Source organism: Eptatretus burgeri, chromosome 6 (assembly GCF_056783735.1).
Source record: "Eptatretus burgeri isolate ZD-2024b chromosome 6, Ebu_testis_v1, whole genome shotgun sequence".
Classification (NCBI taxonomy): domain Eukaryota; kingdom Metazoa; phylum Chordata; class Myxini; order Myxiniformes; family Myxinidae; genus Eptatretus; species Eptatretus burgeri.
In genome coordinates, this window is record NC_140966.1 from 107,159,890 (window position 1) to 107,183,945 (window position 24,056).

The window sequence follows — 24,056 nt, forward strand, 5'->3', positions numbered from 1 at the left end:
ACGTTCAACACATTCTTTGTATCTTTTCCTTGGCACGTGATACACAGGAAGTGCTTGATTTGTTCCATCTTTATCTTGGCACCACATTCACTATCATGGTTGAGAAGATGTGCTCCCATGTTGTGGAGGACCATCCATCTTTGATCTGCAAAATAAGCAAACAGCAATTTTAGAATGGCATACATACAATTTTACACATGTTTACATGGGTGGGCTCACTGCACATACAGACACAACTACCTATTTATTTATTTGAAAATTTTATTTGTCTTGTACTGATCTATTACTACCAAAAATGTGATTTTCAGGCAAATGGGATGGTGGCCATCTTTGATTTACAGGTTTTGCTTGTGATAACTAAAATGACATATTGACATGAGAGTATGTTGGCTAGAATAAATGTTTGGTTTAAACTTTACCTGATGGTTTTACGTGTCTTAATGTGTCCTGATATATTAATTAAATAGTGATTTTCTGATAAATGTTGTTTGGACAGATGTTGTCGGTAGGAGAGTTGTTTTCTTGCTCTTCGGAGTGTGGACACAAACTTGTTGCGGACTTTTTGGAATGCACTAACATTGCCTTCGATCAGAATTGCCTTCCAGGAAGAGAAGGCAAGTTGTTTCAGACCAATTGCCTCAGCACAGGATTCAGCATACCAATAGAGGGAAAAAGGTTTAGGATAACTGAAGATGAGATGGGATGGATCTGTGGAAGAATTCAAACCTGAGTTAACATCAGTGGCTGTAGATATGGAAGACCAGTCCTAAAGAGAGATGCTGCTTGCAGTCCTTGCAAATCTACTTGAGTGAAATACTAGATTCACCTGTGTTGAGGCAGCCCTGAGAATAACCAGAGAGATGGTGACTTTCACAAGCATGTGATCAGATAAACCAATTGGAGCAGAAAAAAAGAGCAGGAGGCATTTGTGTGAAAGTTAGTCATCACCAAGTCCAGAAGGGAGGACTTGCCTTGGGAAAGAAAGGATTTGCCTTTCCAGATGGGAAAGTTTACAGATTGCGTCAGTCCCATGGAGCCATAGAATTCCTTTGGTGAAGTGGCATGGCTGGTGAGAGGTAACAACACCTTGCCAATTTGTATGATGATAAATGAAATCACCAGATATGAAGAAGAGAGAATTAGAATGAGCAGTTAAAAGTTTGTCCATGTTGTCTGAGAGAGATGGAGATGGAGTCGTCACTGTTTGGAGGACGGTACAACACACAGACGAACAAGAGGTGGGAGTGGAGGGGAAGTCGCAGCCAGAAGTCCTGGTGGTTGGGAGGTGTAAGATCAGTACAAGGGCAGTGAAAAATTGAGTTATTGATGCAAGTGCAACTCCACCGCTGGGACGTGATTCAGCCCTAACAAATTGGAGGAAACAATAGCAAAGAAGAGACACTAAGGAGTCGGACGTCCTGTTGGAGAAAGGATTCTGTTAAACAAATGATGTCTGGTTTCTCATTCTGTTTATTGCTTATTCTGTTTCCAAATTCCCAACTTTAACAAATGGAGACAAAGATAATGGTATGGGAGATAAGATCGCTTGTTGAATGCGCAACGATATGAGGTGCTGCATGAGCAGGGGGACGGTTGGTGGACCAAGCCCTGAGCTGACAAACAGCTCTGAAAAATAATCCTTGTGAAGAAGAAGAAGAGACATGCAGTCTATCATGGTGGAGCAGGAAAACACATGTCGCATCTATGGAGGAGATACAGTGCAAGGGATCAAATGCATTTTTAAATGCTTTTAAAGGACAAAGAGGAATTTATATTTAATGTAGATTCAGTTTGGAGAAAAGACATGAGGGTGGGCGGGACGAGGGAGGCTGCAAGTCCAGAAGCAGAATAAAATTCAACTAGAAATGAGAATCGTTATGGAGTGAAAAATAAAGTTTCTTTTTGTTTGTCTGTTTTGATTTTTTTGAAGCAAGGAGAGGAAATGGGATTGGGTTGAGGAAATAGAAGCAAGATATTTGGGAATATACCCAGGATAGAAGCGAGATAGCAAGATGCACTTTTATCCAAGGGAAGGCCATGTAAATCCATCTCTGGTGCCCGCTTCCACTCCATCCCCTTTCCTCGAACGCATCTCTCTCCGAGACGAGGTAAAATATTTAAACAAAGTGTTTGCCTCCAAATTTCATGGACCCAATTCAGCACACTAAATCTTGATCTTATCCATAGTATATCAACTACCTTCTTGACTGCTTTTCACAGCACAGAAAGCAGAGGAAGTTCTGTCCATCCTCGACTACCCGTCGGCGATGGACCAAGATGGTTTCCTGCTCTGTTACCCTTGTTTCTCTGTCTGCTCTCTTCAGCCTGCCATTCACCTTTGGCTGCCTCTCTTCTTCCTCGAGGTGAGTTAGCATCCTACTCACAAGAAGGGAACAAAACCCCTTGCAATTACAGATCAGATAGCTTGTTTCAAATTACAAGCAAAGTCATGGAATCCATCCTTGCTGCCAACACAAAGCCTTTACTGCATTCAAACAACCTCATATCCAACCAACAGTTGGTATTCCTTCTCAGTCACTCAACTCTGGAATATGCGGCCTCTGCTGCTCTCTCAATCTCAAAGAAGAGGTTATATAACCAGCTTCCTGGACATATCTCAGGCATTTGACGCAGTATTGCATCCTTCTTTGCTTGTCAAGCTCTCTACCTATGGCATTCAAGGCCACCTTCATACCTGTCTTTCCAGTTTGCTCAACTCTTGCAGTCAACGCATTGCTATCAATAGAATCCTCTCTTCTCTTCTTTCAGTCTGGGTATTACATAACTTGCAAGTTATTCCTTAAAAAACTAGAGAGTTCATATAACACCTTACCCCCACACTGTTTCGAGAAAGAAAGACATGAGCAGGGTCTACGAGCGGCAAATTTGATTGGTCATTATGATGTAAAATGCCGTAAAATTTTGTCCAAGTACTGCTAAACGGAAGGGTTTTGAAAGTGCTAAAAAAGGTGATTTGTGTTCCACAGTTTTCAATTATGTAATTAAATTGAAATGAAATAACGATTTTCGACGTTGTCGGAAAAAAATTCCAGAAGTTTACCGCTGTTGCTGCAGTGTCTTTTGCACCACCTTATTCAACACGTTATTTAAGATATTTGTGCCTGTTGTTTGTGTCCTTTATGACGTCATTAAAAACAAAACGTTTCGTGTTTGGAATGATTTTTCATTTTATTTGACTCAGCGAGGTAGTCAGAGCAAGAAAATTATCTCATTCCTCTCTGCACATGCACGATTGGTACAAATTCAAGCAAAAGTACTGCTAAACTATTGGTTTGTTGTACGATTCATGTTCTGATTTGTGTTCAAAATCTAACATTCAATTGAAATTAAGTTGTTCCTTGATCATGAACTGAAGTTTGTAGACAGACAGACGTAAACCAGTTGCTCAATCCCGCTTTTTGCTTCACATGTGCGGGGTAATCAGAGCTGCTCACAGCTTACAAGGCCTTCTTAGTCTCTCAGCTGTACAGTGCCAAATACTCACATGGCCGAAACAAGTGAAACATGGTTTTAAATACTTGCTTTGATACACAGAATATGAAAAGGTATGATGGACACGCAAAAAATGGTAGCTTATCAACAAACTGGGGGTCTATAGTCCATATGTTCTTTAAATTTTGTAAAGATCAAAATGCATTTTCTCCTAAGAAACATTCTTACAACTTTGTAAGTAACACATCAAAGTGTGTACCATACATCCTTGAATAAACGTCTCCCTCGAATAAATGTCGCTCTTAATGAAGTGCCCCTCCAGGAATCCCATGAATGAATAAGTGCCCTGGGACGGTTATTTGAGGTGACACAGGATTTGGTTTAGAAATTGCACTCTCAGCTAACTTGTAGCTTTTGGGATAATCTGAGAGAGAAGACCAGTTTTTAAAGTTAAAAAGTGATCTTACTTTGTAAATTGCAAGCACATCCGAATATCATATAGTCCTTTATAACTAATCCATTAATTAACATAATCTAGATGGTATTCATAGAATATTTACCCTGCACAGTCTTGAGAAAGTCTTGGTATGAGCCAACTCTTCTGTTTTTTTGAGGTTATTTTTTTTATTTGATCCAATATGGTGCCAGACCAGTGACCGATGATGTCACTTTTCTCAAATTATATTTCCAATGGGTAGTTGATAAATCAGTTAAAGCTTTGCATTGATCAGTTAGCAATTTCAACAATTGCAGAGAATTTTTTTTTTCACACTGACCGGATAAAGCGTTGCACGTGTCAAATTATGACATCATAATGAAGGCACCAATGACATCATCATTAACATATCTTCTTCTGCATGGGGAGTACATTGCAATGAGCCATGTTTCAATTTTTTCCATTTAGCGGTTTCGGAGATATCGAGAGGCAAAGTATTTTTTTCGGTTTTTCCAATATGGCGCCGATACCACATGATATATGACGTCATAATTATCAATTCAACAGAAGGTGGTGCCCCAATGGTAAAAAAAAAATTGTGTCCATTGGACCAACAATTGCAGAGAAAAATTTTTTCATACATATCAAGCAAGGGTTAAGGCGTATTACTCAACATTCGTTTCAAACGTGTTTGTCACACATGTTGCTAGGTTACAGATCCAGACCACATACCATAACTGGAGTGCTTCCAGCCGAATTGCTTAAGAAGCGAGAACTCAAAACCAGACTCTCTTGTTCATCCTGACATCGGTGAAAGGGTTGATAACAAGCGTCAGAGTCAGAAATACTATCATGATTGCATGCTGCATTGCGTGACCTTGCTGTAAACAATCCAGTTTATGTTCTGAACCATGGCCTTGCAGCGAAGTGGCTGCCAGGTGTTGTTATTAGCAAGGAAGGAGCTCGTGTTTTTTTTGTGTCGAGCTGAAAGATGGGCGAATAGTTTCGGAAACATGTGAATCAGATCAGACTTCCGGAACCGGAAGTAAATCACTTCCGGTGCCGGGTTTGGAGCGTCGACGGGTCTCTTTCAGGGCTCTCTGCTGATGATCTCAAAGTTAAGTTTCCGGTCGTTATCTGTCCCATTTTAACTGTTTATTTTCTCACTTACATGTTACTGTGTGTTCCTAGTTCGGTTTTGTTTCAAAAATCATGCAATTTTGTGAGATTTTGTTGACCTTGTCTTTCTGGGTGCTTGAGGCCTACCGTTGAGGCTTGAGGCCTACCGGTTCCCCTCGGTGTACGATCGTGTTTTGTTTTTTTCTCCCCATTACCTTCAATTTCTATCTTCCCCAATTTCCTAACGTCCCCCATCCCTCCCAACTAATCACTCTATTTCATATCTTAAAGAAAGAAAACAAACAAACAAAAAAAAACGATACCTTTCTCCTTCCTCACTCACGAATCTCGATTCTTTTCTTCTTCTTAATCTCCTCTGTTTCTTATCCTCTTCTTTTTCTTCCTCGATTTTTTTCTACAACACTTCCATGACCTAATCTGTTGAAAACTCTCTCAAACATTAATAATAATAATAAAAAAGATCTCTTATAATGGTTCATCTTCCTATTTCAGATGTGTGGTACTCTTTACTGCATCATAATGCACTACTCTTCTGCTATTTAAACAGACTGCTCTCAATTTGACCTTTCCTTCAGACCTTGCCTAAAAAATCCAAATGATACAGCGTTTCTTCTCTCCATTCTCTGAATTTGCCTTTATTTCATCCATGATGAAATGTGTTAAATCGCATCTCTGACCTAAAAATTAAAATAAAAAAAACCCAGTTTGCTATGAATGTTCGCTTTCCATCAACCATTCTTTTTTTCCAACTTCAGTGCCAACTCACCCCTGCCACCCCTCACTCTCAAAGCAACCATCCCACTCTTCTCCCTCCAAGCCTCCCTCTCACCTCTCTCAAAAACACCCCCCTCACCTTTCTCCCACCATTCATCCCCCTCACTCATCCTTCTCAAAGTTGCCCGCCCCTCTCATCCACAAAGCTGCCTCCTTCCACTGCACTTTCACCTCCATCTCATCACTCCACCTCCTCAAATCCTCAACCGCCTTCTTCCCCTCTCTTGTCCCCCCTCTCCCCCAGTACCACAGAGCCTTTTCTCCTCCTCATCCGACCCCTCCCCTAGCTATTCTGCAATCCCCCACACTCTTTCAACAACCCTCCTTACCTCCCCTCATCCCTTGTCCTACCCTCCCCCCCACCCCCTGCACCCAAAGCCTCCTCCCCTCCCACTTCATTAAAAGTGTGGATCTCAAATATCCGGGGCCTTCGCTCAAACCTTTCAGATCTTTCCATACAGGTTTCCACTGACAAACCAGACATAATCTGCCTAACAGAAACTTTCCTCCCCCAAGATGTGTCTGACTCCCAAGTAACTCTCCCTGGATACTCCCTCCTCAGTATGACAGACCTGAGCCTCATCCTGGTGGAGGAGTTGCTCTCTTCATCTCAAAGACTCTATTCCTCACTCTCCATGCACTGCCCTCACTTCCCCACACCCCCAGGAATACCTCTGGCTGCGGCTTCCCCTCCACTCCCACCTCATGTTTATATGTGTACTGTACCGTCCACCTAACAGTGATCACTCCATCTACACCTCACTATCCGAAAACATGGACCAACTTCTATCTTCTCATCCAAACTCTCTCTTCCTCATATGTGGCGACTTCAATTGTCAGCATGCCAGTTGGCTAGGTGTGGGTACCTCTCTCACCTGTCATGGCACCTCAGCAAAAGCTTTCTGCGACTCATTGGGACTGACTCAATCGGTCAACTTCCTGACCCGGATCTCAACCAATGGTAGTCCATCTCTTCTGGATCAGATTTTGACAAATTTCCCTGAAAATATCTGCTGTTCTTCCTCCACTCCAATAGGTTCTTCTGACCACTTTCTTATCAAAGTGGACATCTCTCTGGCTGTTATCAGAAAACCACCTCACTGCCGTCGAGTCTGGCATTTCACTCAAGCCGACTGGCAGGGTCTCCAAGCAGATATCAAACTTATAGACTGGTCTCCTATCGCTACTTTCTCCAACATCAACTCATCCTGGGAATTCTTTCAAAGAAACTTGCTCTCCCTCATGCACAGATTTATCCCCTCTCGTCTGCAGTTGTCCTACCCTTCCTCCTGCCCATGGTTCACTGAAGCTTGTGGTGAGGCAGTTGTCCTGAAACAACTTGCCTTTGCCTGATGGAAAGCAAACCCAACTGAGGGTAATCTCAGTTCCTTCCATAAAGCTCAGAATAAGTGTGTATCTACCCTCAGGAGAGCCAGAAAACAACATCTTTCTAAGCTCAAGTCTGAACTTTCAAACCTCTCTCCCTCCTCAAAATCCTGGTCGCGTCTAATCAAATCTGTTTCTGGTGTATGTTCCCCCTCCATCTCCTCCCTTACCTCAAATGGCCGCACTGCTAACACCACACGTGAAAAGGCTGAATGCCTCAACTCGGTGTTTGCATCGAAATCTTTTGTCCAAAACCCATCGCTTCCTCTACCCACCTTACCCAGTCGCAGCCAACTATCCCTGGACTCTGTGTTCTTTTCTCCTGAGAAGGTGGAGAGCTTGCTGTTGAACCTCAACTCGGATTCTGCAAACGGTTCAGACGGCATCAGCCCACGTGCCCTAAAAACCTGCTCCTCCGCTCTTGCTCACCCTCTCTCTGTTCGAGTCACCCTCTCATTTGCTCAAGGTCATCTGCCATCTGCTTGGAAATCAGCAAACATTATGGCCCTGCATAAAACGGTGCAAAAACAGATCCCTGCAACTCCAGACCAATAAGCCTTCTCCCAATCATCAGCAAGGTTATGGAATCCATCATCACTTCAGACATTAAATCCTTCCTCTTCTCCAATGGCTTGATTTCCGGTCAACAATTTGGTTTCAGACCAGGTCACTATACCCTGGATATGCTGCTTCTGCTCTCCCAACAATGGATGGAGGTCCTCAATGCCAGACATGAAATCAGAGCCATATCCCGAGATATATCGCTTGCTTTTGACACGGTCTGGCACCCTGCCCTGCTCACCAAACTCTCTTCCGATGGTATCCAAGGCCATCTCCACTCATGGCTCGCTGACTTCCTGTCCTGTCACAGCCAGCGTGTGGCCCTAAATGGAGTCCTTTCATCTCCTCTTCCTCTCCAGGCTGGAGTTCAAGGCAGCGTTCTGGGCCCTGTTCTTTTTCTGGTTTTCATCAATGATCTTTCTGACTCTGTGGAAAATCCTCTTTATCTCTTTGCTGATGACTCCACCCTCTGCCGTACCATCTGTCATCCCTCAGACTATCAAACAGCAGCTTCTTCAATCTCTGCAGATCTGGATAAAATCACTATCTGGTCCAACATGTAGAACATGTCTTTCAATCTGGACAAATCTCACACTCTCACTATGTCTCTCCGAATGGACCGTTTAGAACATCCCCTCCCCCCCCCCCCATCTACTTTCTCAACAATCCTCTGGAAGAAGTCCTTTCTTTCAAGCTTCTGGGTCTGACTATCTGCCATGACCTTGCCTGGGAATGCCACATTTCAAACCTCGCCTCCAAAGCCAGTCGCCGACTGGGAATCCTCCGTCATGCAAAGTCCTTCCTCGATCCACCTGAGCTCCTGACCACTTACAAAGCTTTCATCCGCAGCCTGATGGAGTATTGCTCTCCCCTCTGGGCTGGTGCTCCTGCCTCCCACCTTGTCGGCTTCACGCTGTGGAAACAAAGGCATTTCGGATCATTGGTATCTCCCGTGACGAGGCTGAGTCTCTGGGCCCCTCACGCTCTCACCACAGGCTGGTCGGTGGTCTTTCTGTCTTGTACAGTGTCCTCTCCAGCCTCGCCCCCCCCCCTGCTCTCTCTGCGATTTGTCCCCACCACATTTCCGCAGGACGCTCAATGTCCGCCAACAACCCTCTTCTGGTAAAACTACCAAAATAATGAATCACTGCTCACCTTCAGTCTTTCATTCCTCTTTTTCCCCGCCTTTGAAATAAACTCCCTCACTCTATTCAATCCCATTCTTCCCTCCAGCCTTTCAAAACAGCTGTTCACCACCACCTCTTATTATCCCCCATCCAAATCCTCGATCTTTTCTGCCCCCGTAAATCCACCCAAGCCCACCTTCTTCAAATTCCCTGCTTTCCTTCCTGAAAGTTCATGTGGTGTCCATCTTGTATACCCCATGTTCCCCACCCCATCCCTCTCCCTTCCACAGATCTCCTACTGTCTCTGTTCCCCACTGTTTTGTCCTTCCCACTCCTGCCCCTCTTGTCTCATGCCCCTTTGCTGTGTGTTGGCTGTTCGCTCTCATACGAGCCTCGACAAGGTATACATAAATATAAAACGTTGATCCAAGAGATGCCTGGTGTTTGGCACAATGGTTCGAGTGGTGGGCTTGAGATCTTATGGTCCTGAGTTCAAATCCTGCTTGGCTATTGAATTAATACCAGGTGGGGTTGACTCAGCCTGTTATCCTTCTGAGGTGTCAGCAAAATGAGTACCAGCTTTTTCGTATCCTGTGTCAGAGTGCCGACCTGTCCAGGATTGTGTCTCATGGCCAAGGAGACTGCTTTGGCAGCACCAACGCTCTGCACAGAGTCTGGTCCCAATGGGTCGATGGATGAATCCACAAGAACGTTGAAACTTTTGAAGCACTGCCTTCCATCAAATATGCTTGTTGCATGCCGAGGACAGTGATCTTCTGGAAGAGTTCCGTTTCCCAACGGCTGAAGGAGCTCGCCTTTGTCTGTATTCATTGGCATGCCATAGGAATCAGAAAAGGCCCATGGAAATGGACCCAATGGATAACAACACACTGATTTCAGGTCAATTTTTCGAAACTGTGCCAAGAGAACCATTCACATGAATAACATGCAGTCCATTCTCAAAAGGGATAAGTGAATCCTTCTGTTGGACCTTGACAACTTTATTTAACTGCTTGAACGTTTTGAGTCTTCACATCTTCACATGCAGCAGTAAACCAAAATTGAATCATTCATCTCTTTCACCTTGCACTTACTACGGCCTTACTTCCACTTCTGACCATTTCCATATTTGCACTTCCACTTCAAATCACCCGAAATAGCAACACATTCGAACAACTTGCAATTCCTCAACATATCATCTCAAAACTTTTGTCTTGCTAAAACTATGGTTGTCCTAAAATCGAAACAGTGGAATGTACAAAATCAGCTTAAATACACTTTGAATGAGCGGGGATGGGTACTTCCAGAAATTCCGTGAGTCTATCATCGATTTTTCCAAAATAGGGAAGTGTAAGCATCATCGTATGTCACATTTTTCATTTGTTTTTGTGAAATGGCTATTCGCACTAAAAAAATATGGATCTTAGCTGATAGACTTTTATCTACGAGTCAACCGAGTATTGCTCTCAGGGCTCCCCTTCACATCTGTCTTTCCTGGATTATGTGGAATTCTAAAGTTCTCAATATGATTGGCATATTCCAATGATGGGATAGAAGGAAAAGTTGAAGCCTGGTGTTGGCTTAATGCTTAAGATGGCTGGCTTAAGATCTTCGGGTCTTGAATTCGAGCCCCTGTTGTGCTCTTGAAATAACACGAGGTGGGTTAACTCAGCCTGTCATCCTTCTGAGGTCAGCAAAATGAGTACAAGCTTCCTGGTGCTGCATCAGCAACACAGCCATGCTTCCAGAACTTGATGCAATCAGCAGCCACATGATGCAATCAACAGCCTCGTGCTGCATATGAAACAGCAACAAGAAGTATGAAGTTGGTTGCTTTCATATTGCAGATGGGTTGGTGACTTCTACTTTTTGTACTCTCTTCTCGTGATTCTTTCTCTGCTCGATCAGCCCTCCGATCATCTCCATTTAGTCCAGAATATAAAGGAGAGGAGGGATATAGAGTGGGAGAGAGGAGGGATATGAGTGGGAGAGAGGAGGGATATGAGTGGGAGAGAGGAGGGATATGAGTGGGAGAGAGGAGGGATATGAGTGGGAGAGAGGAGGGATATGAGTGGGCCAGAGAGGAATAGGAGTGGGAGAGAGGAAAAGGAGTGGGATGGAGAGGGAGAGCAGTGGGAGAGAGAGGGATAGGGGTGCGAGAGAGAGAGAGAGAGGAGGGAGAAAGTGGGAAAGGGGTGGCAGAGAGAGGGATAGGAGTGGAAGAGAGGGATAGGAGTGGAAGGGAGGGATAGGAGTGGAAAGGAGGGATAGGTGAGGAAGAGAGGGAGAGGAGTGGAAGACAGGGAGAGGAGTGGAAGAGAGGGAGAGGAGTGGAAGAGAGGGAGAGGAGTGGAAGAGATGGAGAGGAGTGGAAGAGAGGGAGAGGAGTGGAAGAGAGGGAGAGGAGTGGAAGAGAGGGAGAGGAGTGGAAGAGAGGGAGAGGAGTGGAAGAGAGGGAGAGCACTGGAAGAGAGGGAGAGGAGTGGAAGAGAGGCAGAGGAGTGCAAGAGAGGGAGAGCAGTGGAAGAGAGAGAGAGGAGTGGAAGAGAGAGAGGAATAGGAGTGGGATGGAGAGGAATAGGAGTGGGATGGAGAGGAGTGGAAGAGAGAGGGATAGGAGTGGGAGAGGGAGGAGTGGAAGAGAGAGGGATAGGAGTGGGAGGGAGAGGAGTGGAAGAGAGAGGGATAGGAGTGGAAGAGAGAGGGATAGGAGTGGGAGGGAGAGGAGTGGAAGAGAGAGGGATAGGAGTGGGAGGGAGAGGAGTGGAAGAGAGAGGGATAGGAGTGGGAGGGAGGAGGGATAGGAATGGGAGGGAGGAGGGATAGGAATGGGAGGGAGGAGGGATAGGAATGGGAGGGAGGAGGGATAGGAGTGGGAGAGAGAGGGAGAGGGGTGGGAGAGAGAGAGAGGGGGGATAGGGGTGGGAGAGAGGGATAGGGGTGGGAGAGAGGGATAGGGGTATGAGAGAGATGGAGAGCAGTGGGAGAGAAAGGGGAGGGTGGGAGAGAGAGGAGAGGAGTGGGAGAGAAAGGGGAAGGAGTGTAAAGGAGATAGGTGGGTGAGATGGGTGGGAGAGAGAGGGGTGTGAGGGGAGGAGTGGTGGGAGAGGGAGAGTGGTGTGAGGGAGATGGGTGGGAGTAACAGGGAGAGTGGTGTGAGGGAGATGGGTGGGAGAGAGAGGGAGAGTGGTGTGGGAGAGAGAGTGGTGGGAGAGAGGGGTGGGAGGGAGAGAGGGGAAGAGGGGTGGGAGGGAGAGAGAGTGGTGGGAGAGAGGGGAAGAGGGGTGGGAGAGAGGGAGGGGTGGGAGAGAGGGAGAGAATTGAGAGAGAGGGAGAAGGGTGAAAGAGAAGGAGAGGGGGTAAGAGAGAGACAGATAGGAGTGAGAGAGAGAGGGAGAGTGGTGGGAGAGAGGGAGAGGAATAGGGGTGAGAGAGAGAGAAAAAAAAAAAGGTGGGAGAGATATGGATAGGAGTGGGAGAGAGAGGGAGAGGGGTGGGAGAGAGAGGGAGAGGGATGAGAGTGAGAGAGAGGGAGAGGGATGAGAGTGAGAGAGAGGGAGAGGGATGAGAGTGAGAGAGAGGGAGAGGGATGAGAGAGAGAGAGAGAGAGAGAGAGAGAGAGAGAGAGAGAGAGAGAGAGAGAGAGAGAGAGAGAGAGAGAGAGAGAGGTGTGAGAGATATGGATAGGAGTGGGAGAGAGAGAGGGAGAGGGGTGGGAGAGAGAGGGAGAGGGGTGGGAGAGAGAGGGACACTGGTGGGAGAGAGAGAGTGATAGGAGTGGGAGAGAGAGTGAGAGGGGTGGGAGAGATATGGATAGGAGTGTGAGAGCGGTGGGAGAGATATGGATGAGAGAGAGAGAGAGAGAGAGAGAGAGAGAGAGAGAGAGAGAGAGAGAGAGAGAGAGAGAGAGAGAGAGAGAGAGAGAGAGAGAGAGAGAGAGAGAGAAAGGTGGGAGAGATATGGATAGGAGTGGGAGAGAGAGGAAGAAGGGTGGTAGAGAAAGGAAGTGGGGTGGGAAAGAGAGGCAGAGTGGTGGGATAGAGTGGGAGAGGAGTGGGAGAGAGGGAGACCGGTGGGAGAGAGAGACAAATACGAGTGGTAGACAGAGTGATGGGAGTGGGAGAGAGAGTGAGAGGGGTGGGAGAGAGCAGGATAGGAGTGGAGAGAGGGAGACCGGTGAGTGAGAGAGAGAGAGAGAGAGAGAGAGACAGAGAGAGAGAGAGAGAGAGAGAGAGAGAGAGAGAGAGAGAGAGAGAGAGAAATACAAGTGGTAGACAGAGTGATAGGAGTGGGAGAGAGAGTGAGAGGGGTGGGAGAGTGAGGGATATGGGTGGTCTTTTCTCCCATTTCTGGAACTTTTCCTGCAGCTGTTCAATCACAATCTTTTTTTGCAGAAATTCCAGTTGATGGTGCACCAACCATTCCAATCACCCTCCACCCCTACCCAAGATATTTGTTTCCCCACATTTGCCCGACCTATCACCCAACCTTCTTGTTTGCAAGTTTTCTTCTCTCTTGTCTCCACATTCCCTTGTTACTTTCACCTGCTGTCCCATTGTCATTTTATGTTGCTTTTTTGTTCCTCTTTCATTTGGCAAGTTATATATATATACCGTCTTATGTGTGTAAAATACCTTCAAAACCCTCATATGGAATAAATAAAAGAAATATATGTATAAAACAGCACTAATCTTCCTCGATACAACAACTGCATTGTTTTAGTCAACATGTCATAAAGCACAGTTCTGTACAGTATGGCCATTCTCAGGAATGAACTCTGACGTGCGCACAGGTGTTGACAACAATGTTCGTTGGTTTCGATTTCACAAGGAACAGGTGAAGAGAAGTCATTTCACAGGTGTAACATTCCTCGCTGGGTACTGGAAGCAGTCATGAATCTGCGGTCACCCACACAGAGCCCCAAATCCAGTTGTTCATCTCAATGTGACATGTTATGGTTTCACGGAAATCCCCAAGAAATACCTAACAACCCGTGATGAACGACACATCGGAGTTCAGTTGAGTCACGATGGTTACCCATTCAAATATCACCTGTGCACACTCAGATATTCACCTGTCACAGTTAAGCACATTGTGGTGTTCACATATTTTGTATGCATATTCATCATGTCCTTTTGCTTCTCACTCAGTCGTTATCTCAAAGTACACATACAACTTGTAAAAACTTTACTGGTTTGGAACTTGCTGATTGTTTCCAGCTTCTGCTTTTCACCATCGTTCTCTATGCAGAGTGACATGCTTTAACATCCAACACAAAAGATGGCCTTCAAGACATACTCAACTGCCACTTTCTCCCTGACCTTTTGTTTTACTTCCAGAGGAGTTACTCCTAGAGGAAGGGGGGTGTAGGTTACATCTTCTACTGGATTGGTAATCCCAAAGATCAGCCTCGACTGCAACCAGATGTGGAATTCGCTATTCGATCAGAAATTACACTTAACCTTGATTCAGTATTAAAAAGGAAATCAATGGTCGACTCATGGTACTTCGGATAAATCTTGCAAGTAACAAGCAGGCCACAATAAGTGTTTATGCACCAACAATGACCCACGAAGATGAAGTCAAGGAACCTGTACATGATGATCTCAGTGGGGTCATCAGAGAAGGACCACACCAGGACAAACTCATAACTCTTGATCATTTCAATACCCGTGTTGGTATTGGTTTCATCACTTGGAGGAGAATACTGGATCGTCATGGCTTTGGAAGGAAAGACTCACGGTAAAATACTTATTTACAACTGCAGCGAGATTGATGTCAACATCACAAACACAGTCTAACAACAAACAGGCCAACAAACTCAAAACAACATGGATGCATCCCAGATGATCGAAGCATTGGTACATGTGATAGAGAGACCTGACTTTTTTTTTTACGTTATACAGTGTTAACCCTGTAGATCCTGACTTTTGGGCCACTCTGTATGTGTACTGTCGATCCTGACTTTTGGGCCACCCTGAATTGTTGGCCATGAACTTGGAGGTACCTTTCCATTCTATTCGATGTACACATAATGTTTGGACATTTCTTAACAAGCTCCACTCTCTTATCCTTTGTTACCTCCACCAACGAAGGTGAACAAGGTAATCTTTTCACCCCTGTCTGTCTGTCTGTCTCACTTTGAGCAGGATATCTCAAAACGTTATGGAACGATTCAAACTAAATTTGGTGGACGGGTTGGATGTGTGTGACAAGGACGAATTGTTTCGATGTTGATGAAAAGCCAGATCCGGATACTAGAACTTTTCAAGTGATTCTTCACCATTGAGAGATTGGGCCATAAACGAGATAGTGCACGATATCTGAAAAAGTTATGGATGGATAATGAAAAAAAAAATCTTCGTGGATGAGTTGAGAAGGTGACAAGAACAAGTCGATTCGATTTTGGTGTGACAAGGACAAATGGTCCAGACGCAGACCCGGCCTATTTAGTCGGGGAGGAATATAGGGTCCCCATGCACCCGAAGGATATATTTTTTAAACTTACATTTTTGTAATCCTGAAAGTGTCTAGAAAAGGAATTTTGATGTTCCCTTCGCGAAATATTGTCCCATGGGGTCCGTTAGGCGGGCATCTTGAATTTCCAATGAAAATCAATTATTGCCATAACTTTTGAAGACATCATGCAAAGATAAATTATACCATTTTTTCTGTTTCATTTTGACATGAGGAATTGATTTGGAGGGTTATTTTTATGATTCAAGGGGTTTTTATTTCACAATTTGCACAAATATAAAAAAAAATGTACCCATATGGCTGTTTGACCTTGGCTCTATAGTTCAAGGTCAAATCTGAAGGCACCAAATGATTCTGAATACACCATTTACTATTAGTACCTAATACATACCTAACCTCCCACACCAATATTTAAAGAGTTACAAGCACTTTAAAGTTTGTGATATAAATAACTTTGGGAATCCCCCCTCCCCTCCCCAATGTCATGTGACTTATGACACATAGCTGTCACCAGATATGTAAACACAAGACTCAGAGGTCGATGAAAAAGGTAAGATTTTGAAAGTGATGTACCGTTTTAAAATGAAACAATGAAGCAATATTAAATATAGCAGTGCCAAGAACATGTATAACTAGAAAATGGATTATTTCATGAAGGGAATAAGAAATCTGGGGCAAAATAGGTTGAAAATGTCATGGATTTGAACAAAAGGGAATTCCCAATTGTCCCCCCCCCCTTTTTTTTTAAAGTGCCTGTAACTCTTTAAATAATGGTCTGGGAGGTTAGGTATGTATTATGCACTAATAGGAAATCATGTATGAGGAATGATTTGGTGCCTTGAGTTTTGACCTTGAACTAAGGGTTCAAGGTCAAACAAACATAAATTGACTGGCAAGCTCTCATGAAGGGAGTGTGGTACTTGGGGATGTCAAGATAGGTGAATTCAGGTTTTTGACCACAGTTGAGTCCATCCTATTAATTTATAATGCAATGTCTATTTTCTTTTCAAGGTGAAGGTTTTATTGTAGAATTAGTAGCTAGAACTATGCTTTGGTGGTGGTAAAAATGAACTAACAATTGTAGTTATAGTGTGATGGTGGATAATCATGTCAAAGTCAAGGAAACGCAAGAGTGATAATGGTGATGGGTCTGAAGAACTGCGGAAGCGTCCTCCTATAACTTGTATTTTACATGTGACTGGCATTCAGCATGGCTATTTCACATCACTTAGTAATATCAAGGGATCAGCCACTGACAAGCTAGCCCAGCTGCATAGTATTCGTGAAAAAATGACTCATCGAATCTCAAGATTCACCCAATCGCATGGAGGAAGCCTGTAACAATATTCCAGAAGGTCTTTCTGGGGCAGATTTAGAAGCAATTGGCTATCATCGTGGCTGCTACCAAAACTTCACTAAAAACCAAGATCGCTTGAAGTCTAGTGTAACATCCAATGAAGCCTTAACATCACGCTTCCCCCCCGTAAACCACCATCATCCTCTGCCATGCAGTTCCATCCAGAATGCATTTTCTGTCAAACGCTTGAACTGAAAGTCTTGGGGAAGACCGAGTGGTGCATCAAGTTCCCAGTATTCAAGGACAAGGATGGAGCCTTGAAGTTTCCCACCTGGAAACAAATTAAGCCCCAAGCCCTAGAACTGGAAAATAGTGCTCTATATCGCATGTTGCACGGCAAAGACCTGTTTGCAAGAGAGACCCAGTTCCAGCAGTCATGTCGCAAGTCATTCAACTTGAAGTATGTCAATCACCTGCGTAATACAGCCTGAGCTGCAAAAAATGCCAGCGATACAGATCAGGTTCGTAAGGTTGCTGCACATCTGAAGTCATTAACTGCTGTGCTTGATTTCATTCAAAACTAAGTGAGTGGACAGAATGAGGTTGTGCAGCTTGCATCATTGCGTCTTCTCTCCATCCAAGAGTTAGAGAGAAATGGCTTCCCCAATCCTGAATACAGAAGTGAGAAGCTGAAGACTCAACTTGAGAACCATGACATTCATGAGCAGATTGCCTTTGCCAAGGTCAATCCAGGTGACAAAGGCTGTATCATTTATAACCTGGTCTGCAGTGCCAGCATCTCCATTGCAGATGCACTGGACCATGCATACAAGCTAGGGTCCAAAGACAAGTACGAGGATGTGGCCCTGCTCCTTCGTAGTTTAATTCAGCAGGCATTCAAGGATTCAAAGCCACTTCCCTGGCCTCCTACAGCTGATGATCTTGAGGTCACATCACCAGAAGAACTCCCACCTTGCAGAGACAACCTTGTCCCACACATTGAACGTGTGAATCACCGCCTTGTCAACTACAAGTGAGCAGACAAGCCATTGTTCTGGCGTCCAAAGCCACATGATCCTGGACTAGGCTGGGAGAAGACTGAGGAGGGTATCTTGCAACCAGTATGGTCATGTGGCCCTATCCTTCCTCCTTCTCTCATTGACTTGCTGGAGAAAACAGCTGAAGAGGTGGAGGAGGGAGAAGAAGAGGAAGAGCATGAGATTGATTAGGATGAGCTTTTTGATGACTAGATAAACAGTAGCACAATTGCAAAATAACATTGCTGACTCCATCCATAGCTTGTCCTCATGTGCAAGATGAGAATAGTTTCCTTCATTTTCTTATTGTGACTTATTGAACTCATATTTTGTCATTTTCCCTAATTACTGGCAATTTTAGTTCATTCCAGACTCAATGGGAATCTTACATTTTGGTGCGTATGAAAATAGATAATTTTCAAGAGTTTGATTGTTATTTGTTGTTATTTTTTTCCGATTTTTTTTTTCAGTTTTATGATAATAAACTTGTTCAAATCATGAAAATAACCCTCCAAATCAATTCCTCATGTCAAAATTATACAGAAAAATGGTATCATTTATCTTTGCATGATGTCTAGTTCAAAAGTTATGGCAATAATTGATTTTCATTGGAAATCTAAGATGCCCACCTAACGGACCCCATGGGACAATATTTCGCGATGGGAACATCAAAACTCCTTTTCTAGACACTTTCAGGATTACAAAAATGTAAGTTAGAAAACTGTATCCTTCCGGTGCATGGGGACCCCACCTTCCTACGAGACTAATTAGTGGTATAGAAAACGTAAACTGCGCAGCCTGGTCAATTCCAATTTCTCTCAATTCTACATTGGTGAAACTTGAAGGAATTTAAAACAAAGGCTACATGAACATGATGGAGCAATTTGGCTTGTAAAGGTAATGCAGTCAGCTGTAGCACATCATTGCCTGACATCTGGCCACAAATTTGACTTTGATGGGACCCGTGTGCCACAAACTTTGATGGGACATGACGTCCCACAAACAACACAAGTTTATACTGGAAGCATGGCACGTCAAGAGCCGATAGGGTGGTCTCACTGGGAAGACTGTGGATGTACCCTCACAATAGAATACACACCTCTGATATAAATGGTAAAAACTGGAAGGTGCAAGAAACTGGATAAGGTGAGCAACAAACAGAACTCGGTCCCCACCAACCACTCATGCAGTCCACCAAACGGAAATGCTACCAATCAATCAACCCATGCGTCATCATGTCCAACCGTACATTAAACCAGCCATGTTCGTGCCACAGAAACACAAAAACAACTAGAGGGGGAGCACTCGGTAGAGTGCAAAATCTCCGCCGCCAATACTGCAAGGTCACTCAAGTGAACCTGATATCCTATTCATTCAATTTGACGTCAACAGTGCTCAGAGTTATAGTTTGCAACTTACCCTTTTACTTTTAACTTTTACATTCTCAATTCATTCGTCATAACTAGATTCCTTGAGACAGAAATTGATTTTACGTGGGTATATCCACCTGAAGTTCCAAAATCAGCCGCAATTATAATTTTGGCATATTTTTTTGTTGGAAATTAATTATAACATGTAGAAATGCAAAAAATAATTTGCAATTTTTTTTTTCTCTAACAATTTTTTTTAGGGGGGCAGGGGGGGTTGGAAATAACTTAAAACATGGAGAAATGCAAAACAAAATTTTCAAATATTTTTTCAAATTGGCCACCATAGCGGCCATATTGAATTTTGGACCAAGTCCAAAATCTAATGGCATGATCCTTGGACCAGACCTAACCCCCCCCCCCCCCACAAAGTTTCGTCGAAATCTGTCGAGGAGTTTTTCCATAATACTGTTCACAAACAAACAAACAAACAGAAAGGGGTGAAAACAGTAACCTCCATCCATCTTCGATGGCAGAGGTTAACAAGCACACATACAACAACATATCAAGAGTAAGTAATAAAAAGAGCCGAGCAGACCATTGATGATGTGATATAACGTTTATTGCCTGAGGGTTGCCAAAATAAAAACACTCCTCCATTATCCTCGCACACTGGAATTTGACCATAAATGAGTGGTCACCTCAGGAATCAAAGTGGACACATGCCAAGAGAGAGGGGTGAGAGAGAGAGGGAGAGGGGTGAGAGAGAGGGAGAGAGAGGGAGAGGGGTGAGAGAGAGAGAGGTGGGAGAGATATGGATAGGAGTGGGAGAGAGAGGGAGAGAGGTTGGGAGCGAGAAATGCATGTATGAGCACTTTTGCCCTATTGTCTCATTGTCAATTTGTTGCTCAATCTATCCTTTAGAGGTAAAAGAAACCCAGCCTCGAAGATGATGCAAGACATCTACTGGTCTGAGGAAGCCCACTGAGGAGTGGGTGAAACATCACCTGAAACCAGGTCTTCTCTTTGCTTATTACTTAAACTTGCGGGCACCCCCGCGCTCTGGGTGGGAGTACCCGTGTCGGCCCAGCGAACATGGAGGGCCACGTTGTGCCTGGAAAGTTGAGTAAACATACAAGAGACAAGGTCAATGACTATAAAAGTGATAAGGCTCGCACTGTGATCAATATAGTAATTTGAGTAGGGGTGCGGGAGAGATGGATAGGGGTGCGAGAGAGAGGGATAGGGGTGAGAGAGAGAGAGAGAGAGAGAGAGAGAGAGAGAAAGAGAGAGAGAGAGAGAGAGAGAGAGAGAGAGAGAGAGAGAGAGAGAGAGAGAGAGAGAGAGAGAGAGAGAGAGAGAGAGGTAGAGGTGAATGGCCAATCACCAGGGTGTCACAACGTGAGGAAAGCATGTGATGAGCCACAAGGTGAGGTTTCGTGGAATTAATATTCATATAACTGGCGTTGCTTACTTCAATAATTCATGAACGATTACCTTACCTGGAATTTATATTCCAGAAAAGGTATTGTCATCGCGCACCATCTGTCCGTCTGTGTCCTATTTCGACTTCTCCGGCCAAACTGCTGGGCCGATCCGGCTGAAACTTGGCAGCTTCGTGTGTGTTTGTATATATAGATAGATATATACTCATTGTCAGTCCACCTTGGGACTGACCTAGATATAATGGTATTCTGTTTCCCACTTCCCCTCCTCAAAGTTCTCTTCCTTATTGTCTTTCGTCTCGACCTTTGTCTTTCTCATTCAGAGTTTTTCAGGATCCTTTCGAATCCCTCTCTTTTGTGTATCATGTTGCTCCACCTTGGCTGCTTGGGTGTGGCTGTGTGAGTGAGCATGTGTTTATCCATCTGCATGTTCCGTACAGTACCTCTGTGAAACAGTCAGTTGTGGTTTTGGTGTTCAAGGCAGCTCAAAAAAAATTTCTTGCCTTTCCTTTCACTGCCTTCTGCTGTTTCTTTGACTGAACGTAGGTAGTTCTTGCTGATGTTACACTGTTATAATTTTGTTTTTTTGTTTTTTTTAGAATGAATTTGGCTATTTGCTCAAAATCCCTTTTAAAGAATCATCACAATAAGTGTCAGTGAGATGAATCTTCATGCGTTTCAGATGACTTTCAATCCTACATCACCCTGAGGGCATTCCTGTTTAACGACGAGTTGTTGCAAGCCAGCAGCTCCAGCTTGGCAATGTAGACCAGACGAGGCTTGTCATTGTGGATCAGACGAGGCTCGTCATATCCATGATAAAAAATCTGGAGCCAAGTTGGTTTGGAATCACAATCTGATAGTTACCATCGTGTGCAGCCTGTTTTGGCTGCTGGTTGCATGATTGGTTAGGGACACAGCTATGCCACTGATGCAGTGCCCCTATTACCAGTACACTGGTGATGATTTCGCCGACCTCGGAAGGATGACAAGCTGAGAGGCTGAGTCAACCTCCTGGTGTTAATTCAGCGAAAAAGGGGATCGAACTCAGAATCCCAGGATCCCAAGCCACCACATTCACCACTGAGACAACGCTAATCCCAAGCCACCACCCTAACCGCTTTGACAACGCCAAGTTCAATCCAACAGTAATACGGTGTGTTCAATACGTTTCAGAAGTTAACCCTTCATCAGAGCAAACAAATATATAAAAAAATTCCCAAGACTTTCCATTTCTTTGCTCATTATCAAATTTACAGATACAGAAGAAACGTTTACAGATAAGACCTCACATCCTATATTCCCAAGGTGGCTCACATAAATTTATCTGTTGATTTCACCCATGGTACAGACAGGTATATACCTACCTATGGAATCCATCATTGTTGCTGACGTCATCGGATTGAAGAGGATATGAAAGTTGATTCCACAGGCAAGAAAAAAAAGAGGAACGAATGGATGCAGGTGGATAGTGATCCTGGATTTAGGTAGTTTAACCAGAAGGGGGTTGGTCGTGGACAGTGTGTGCCCTGCAGAAACCTCGAGTGGTGGAGGGTGGGGGGGGGGGGGGGTATAAAGTATGTTGTAGTTTGAAAGCATGACCCATTAGTATACATATTCAGGTTCCTTTTGATTACTCCAATGCAGGACTTGTACCTATTTGGTCTTCCATTTGATTTGAATTTAATTTATTTTAATCCCATTCTAAATTCAATTGAATAATAATGAAAAACGTCATGGGTCAGGGTCAGGTGTCCAATCAAAGCGGGATGTCTTGGTACCCGGTCATCACTGCCAGCAGTTATCAAGTGGCAGTTCTAATCACGTCTCTTATTAATTATGTAACACACCAGTACACAAACACAACACAAAACTCCACAAACACAACACAAAAATCCACAAACACCACACAAAACACGTTCTGGTGAGGGGCTGCAACTTCTGATTGCTCTTTATCGTTCACCATTTTTTTTTTTTTTTGGCCTTCTCAACAATGCCTTCACTTGGAACAGGCTGCAATGCTTTCTTTCTGATAAAGACTTTGTTTCACTTTCCTTATTCATATCATCAATACCTATGGATGCCTGTTCTTCATACCTACGGATCTCTAGATACATTGAAATTCTTATAAACACACAGAAACGTCAGCATTTGTGGCTGAATTTCATATCTGCACATGCCACAACATCAATAACCTCTTAACTTGAACCAAATATCAAAATTTAAACTGCAGAATAGACCTTATTAGCAGTTCCAACTGCTAAAAAAAATATATATATAAATAAATAAATAAACGTTAATTTGTCCAATTTCGACATTGTTTGACATTCCAGGAGTCTCCGGGTCATGTTTGCTATAACCGATCGCTAATCACTTGCCAAGCCAGCGTGGTCATATTAAACATCGACCAGAATCAACCGAAAATGTTCGGAGTGTCAAACAATGTGTGAATTGAACAAATGAGAACTTTTTTTTTAGCAGTCAGAACTGCTACTTAGGTCAATTCCGCACACAGTTTAAATTTTGAAATTCGGTTCAGGTTAAGAGATCCTAGAACTTATCACATTTCAGCTGTAATGCTAATAAACATCCAGAGATTTGTATTCACGCATTACTTTATACGACAGACGTGTCCGAGTGGTGTTTATTTCTGGACGGTGTTTGTCTCCGGACGTGTCTGGGCAGTGTTCAACTCCAAACAGTGTTTATCTCTGGGTGGCGTTTATAGTATGACCGGGAGAAAAAATATTTCAGACATTATTTTATTTCGATCTTCACTGTTATTCTAGACAGAATCATTTTGATGAGACAGTATGAATTGTAATTAATGCTCCACTGCATGTTTGCCTTCCCTTCCCCTCACCTCACGCTAACCTCCTCCGAAACCCCCTCCTCCCCTCCATCCCCATACAACTCTCTGGACGTTTATAAGCATTACAGCTGAAATGTAATCATCTCTAGAACCTCTTGACCTCAACCGAATTTCAAAATATAATCTGCGGAATTAAACTTACCAGCAGATCCGACTGCGAAATAGTGTTTACTTGTCAAATTCGCACAATGTTTTATACTCTGGATGTCTCAAATCATCTCCGGTCATCTCAGGATGGTGTTTAGTCTGACCCAGCCAGCCCTTCCTTATCAACCATTTTGTTGGTGTGCTTGCTTGAGTGCTCAATAGTGGTTGGCAGAATTGATTCCAAATTACTTGAATCCAACCATGGAATCAAAAGGAATCGAGTAACAAACCAAAATCAATGTGGATTCTGAGTAATTCCGACTTCATGAAAAGAAGTGGGTTTTTTGGGGGGGAAAAAATTTCCGTCCCTGTTGGGCATGTTACAGTTAGACATGGCTTAGTAATGGATTAATTGAAAAGGAACACACCCCTGGGGTGTCCCGTTTACAATATTGCTTGAAAACTTAACAAGCCCCAAGGGTGTGTTCCTCTTCAATGAATAGCAAGGCATTCGGAGGTGCCTGGTAAGGCGTGCTGATTGCTTTGCTGATGGACGGGTAGGCAATACATCGACTGATAAAAGTTTTGAAAACATGT

At 43.9% G+C, this 24,056-nt stretch overlaps 2 protein-coding genes, 1 long non-coding RNA gene and 1 pseudogene across 7 annotated transcripts in view; 3 read left to right on the plus strand and 1 right to left on the minus strand.

The window, feature by feature from the left end:
* LOC147025548 (protein mono-ADP-ribosyltransferase PARP11-like) overlaps positions 1-3,163 on the plus strand; it is a 90,003-nt gene extending 86,840 nt beyond the window's left edge. Inside the window, exon 13 of one of the 5 annotated variants that reach the window (XM_085886600.1) lies at positions 2,221-3,163. In XM_085886600.1, coding sequence (XP_085742726.1) covers positions 2,221-2,629 — 409 coding nt within the window. In that variant the 3' untranslated portion in view covers positions 2,630-3,163. Of the gene's footprint in view, positions 419-2,220 lie in introns of those variants that run through there. The other 4 variants (XM_085886603.1, XM_085886601.1, XM_085886604.1 and 1 more) reach the window with 4 other exon arrangements.
* Positions 1-21,048, minus strand: part of LOC147025549 (uncharacterized) — a 21,577-nt gene extending 529 nt beyond the window's left edge. Inside the window, exons 1-3 of the long non-coding RNA XR_015059568.1 lie at positions 20,558-21,048; positions 20,063-20,169; positions 1-145 (exon numbers count right to left, since the gene is read on the minus strand). The exon at positions 1-145 is cut by the window's left edge and continues 529 nt beyond it. This is a non-coding gene — a long non-coding RNA (uncharacterized LOC147025549). The remainder of the gene's footprint in view (positions 146-20,062; positions 20,170-20,557) is intronic.
* On the plus strand, positions 16,644-18,430 carry LOC147025550 (uncharacterized; annotated as a pseudogene).
* LOC147025551 (uncharacterized) overlaps positions 20,365-24,056 on the plus strand; it is a 47,647-nt gene continuing 43,955 nt past the window's right edge. Inside the window, exon 1 of the mRNA XM_085886608.1 lies at positions 20,365-20,484. The gene's annotated coding sequence lies outside the window, so the exon portion shown is untranslated. The remainder of the gene's footprint in view (positions 20,485-24,056) is intronic.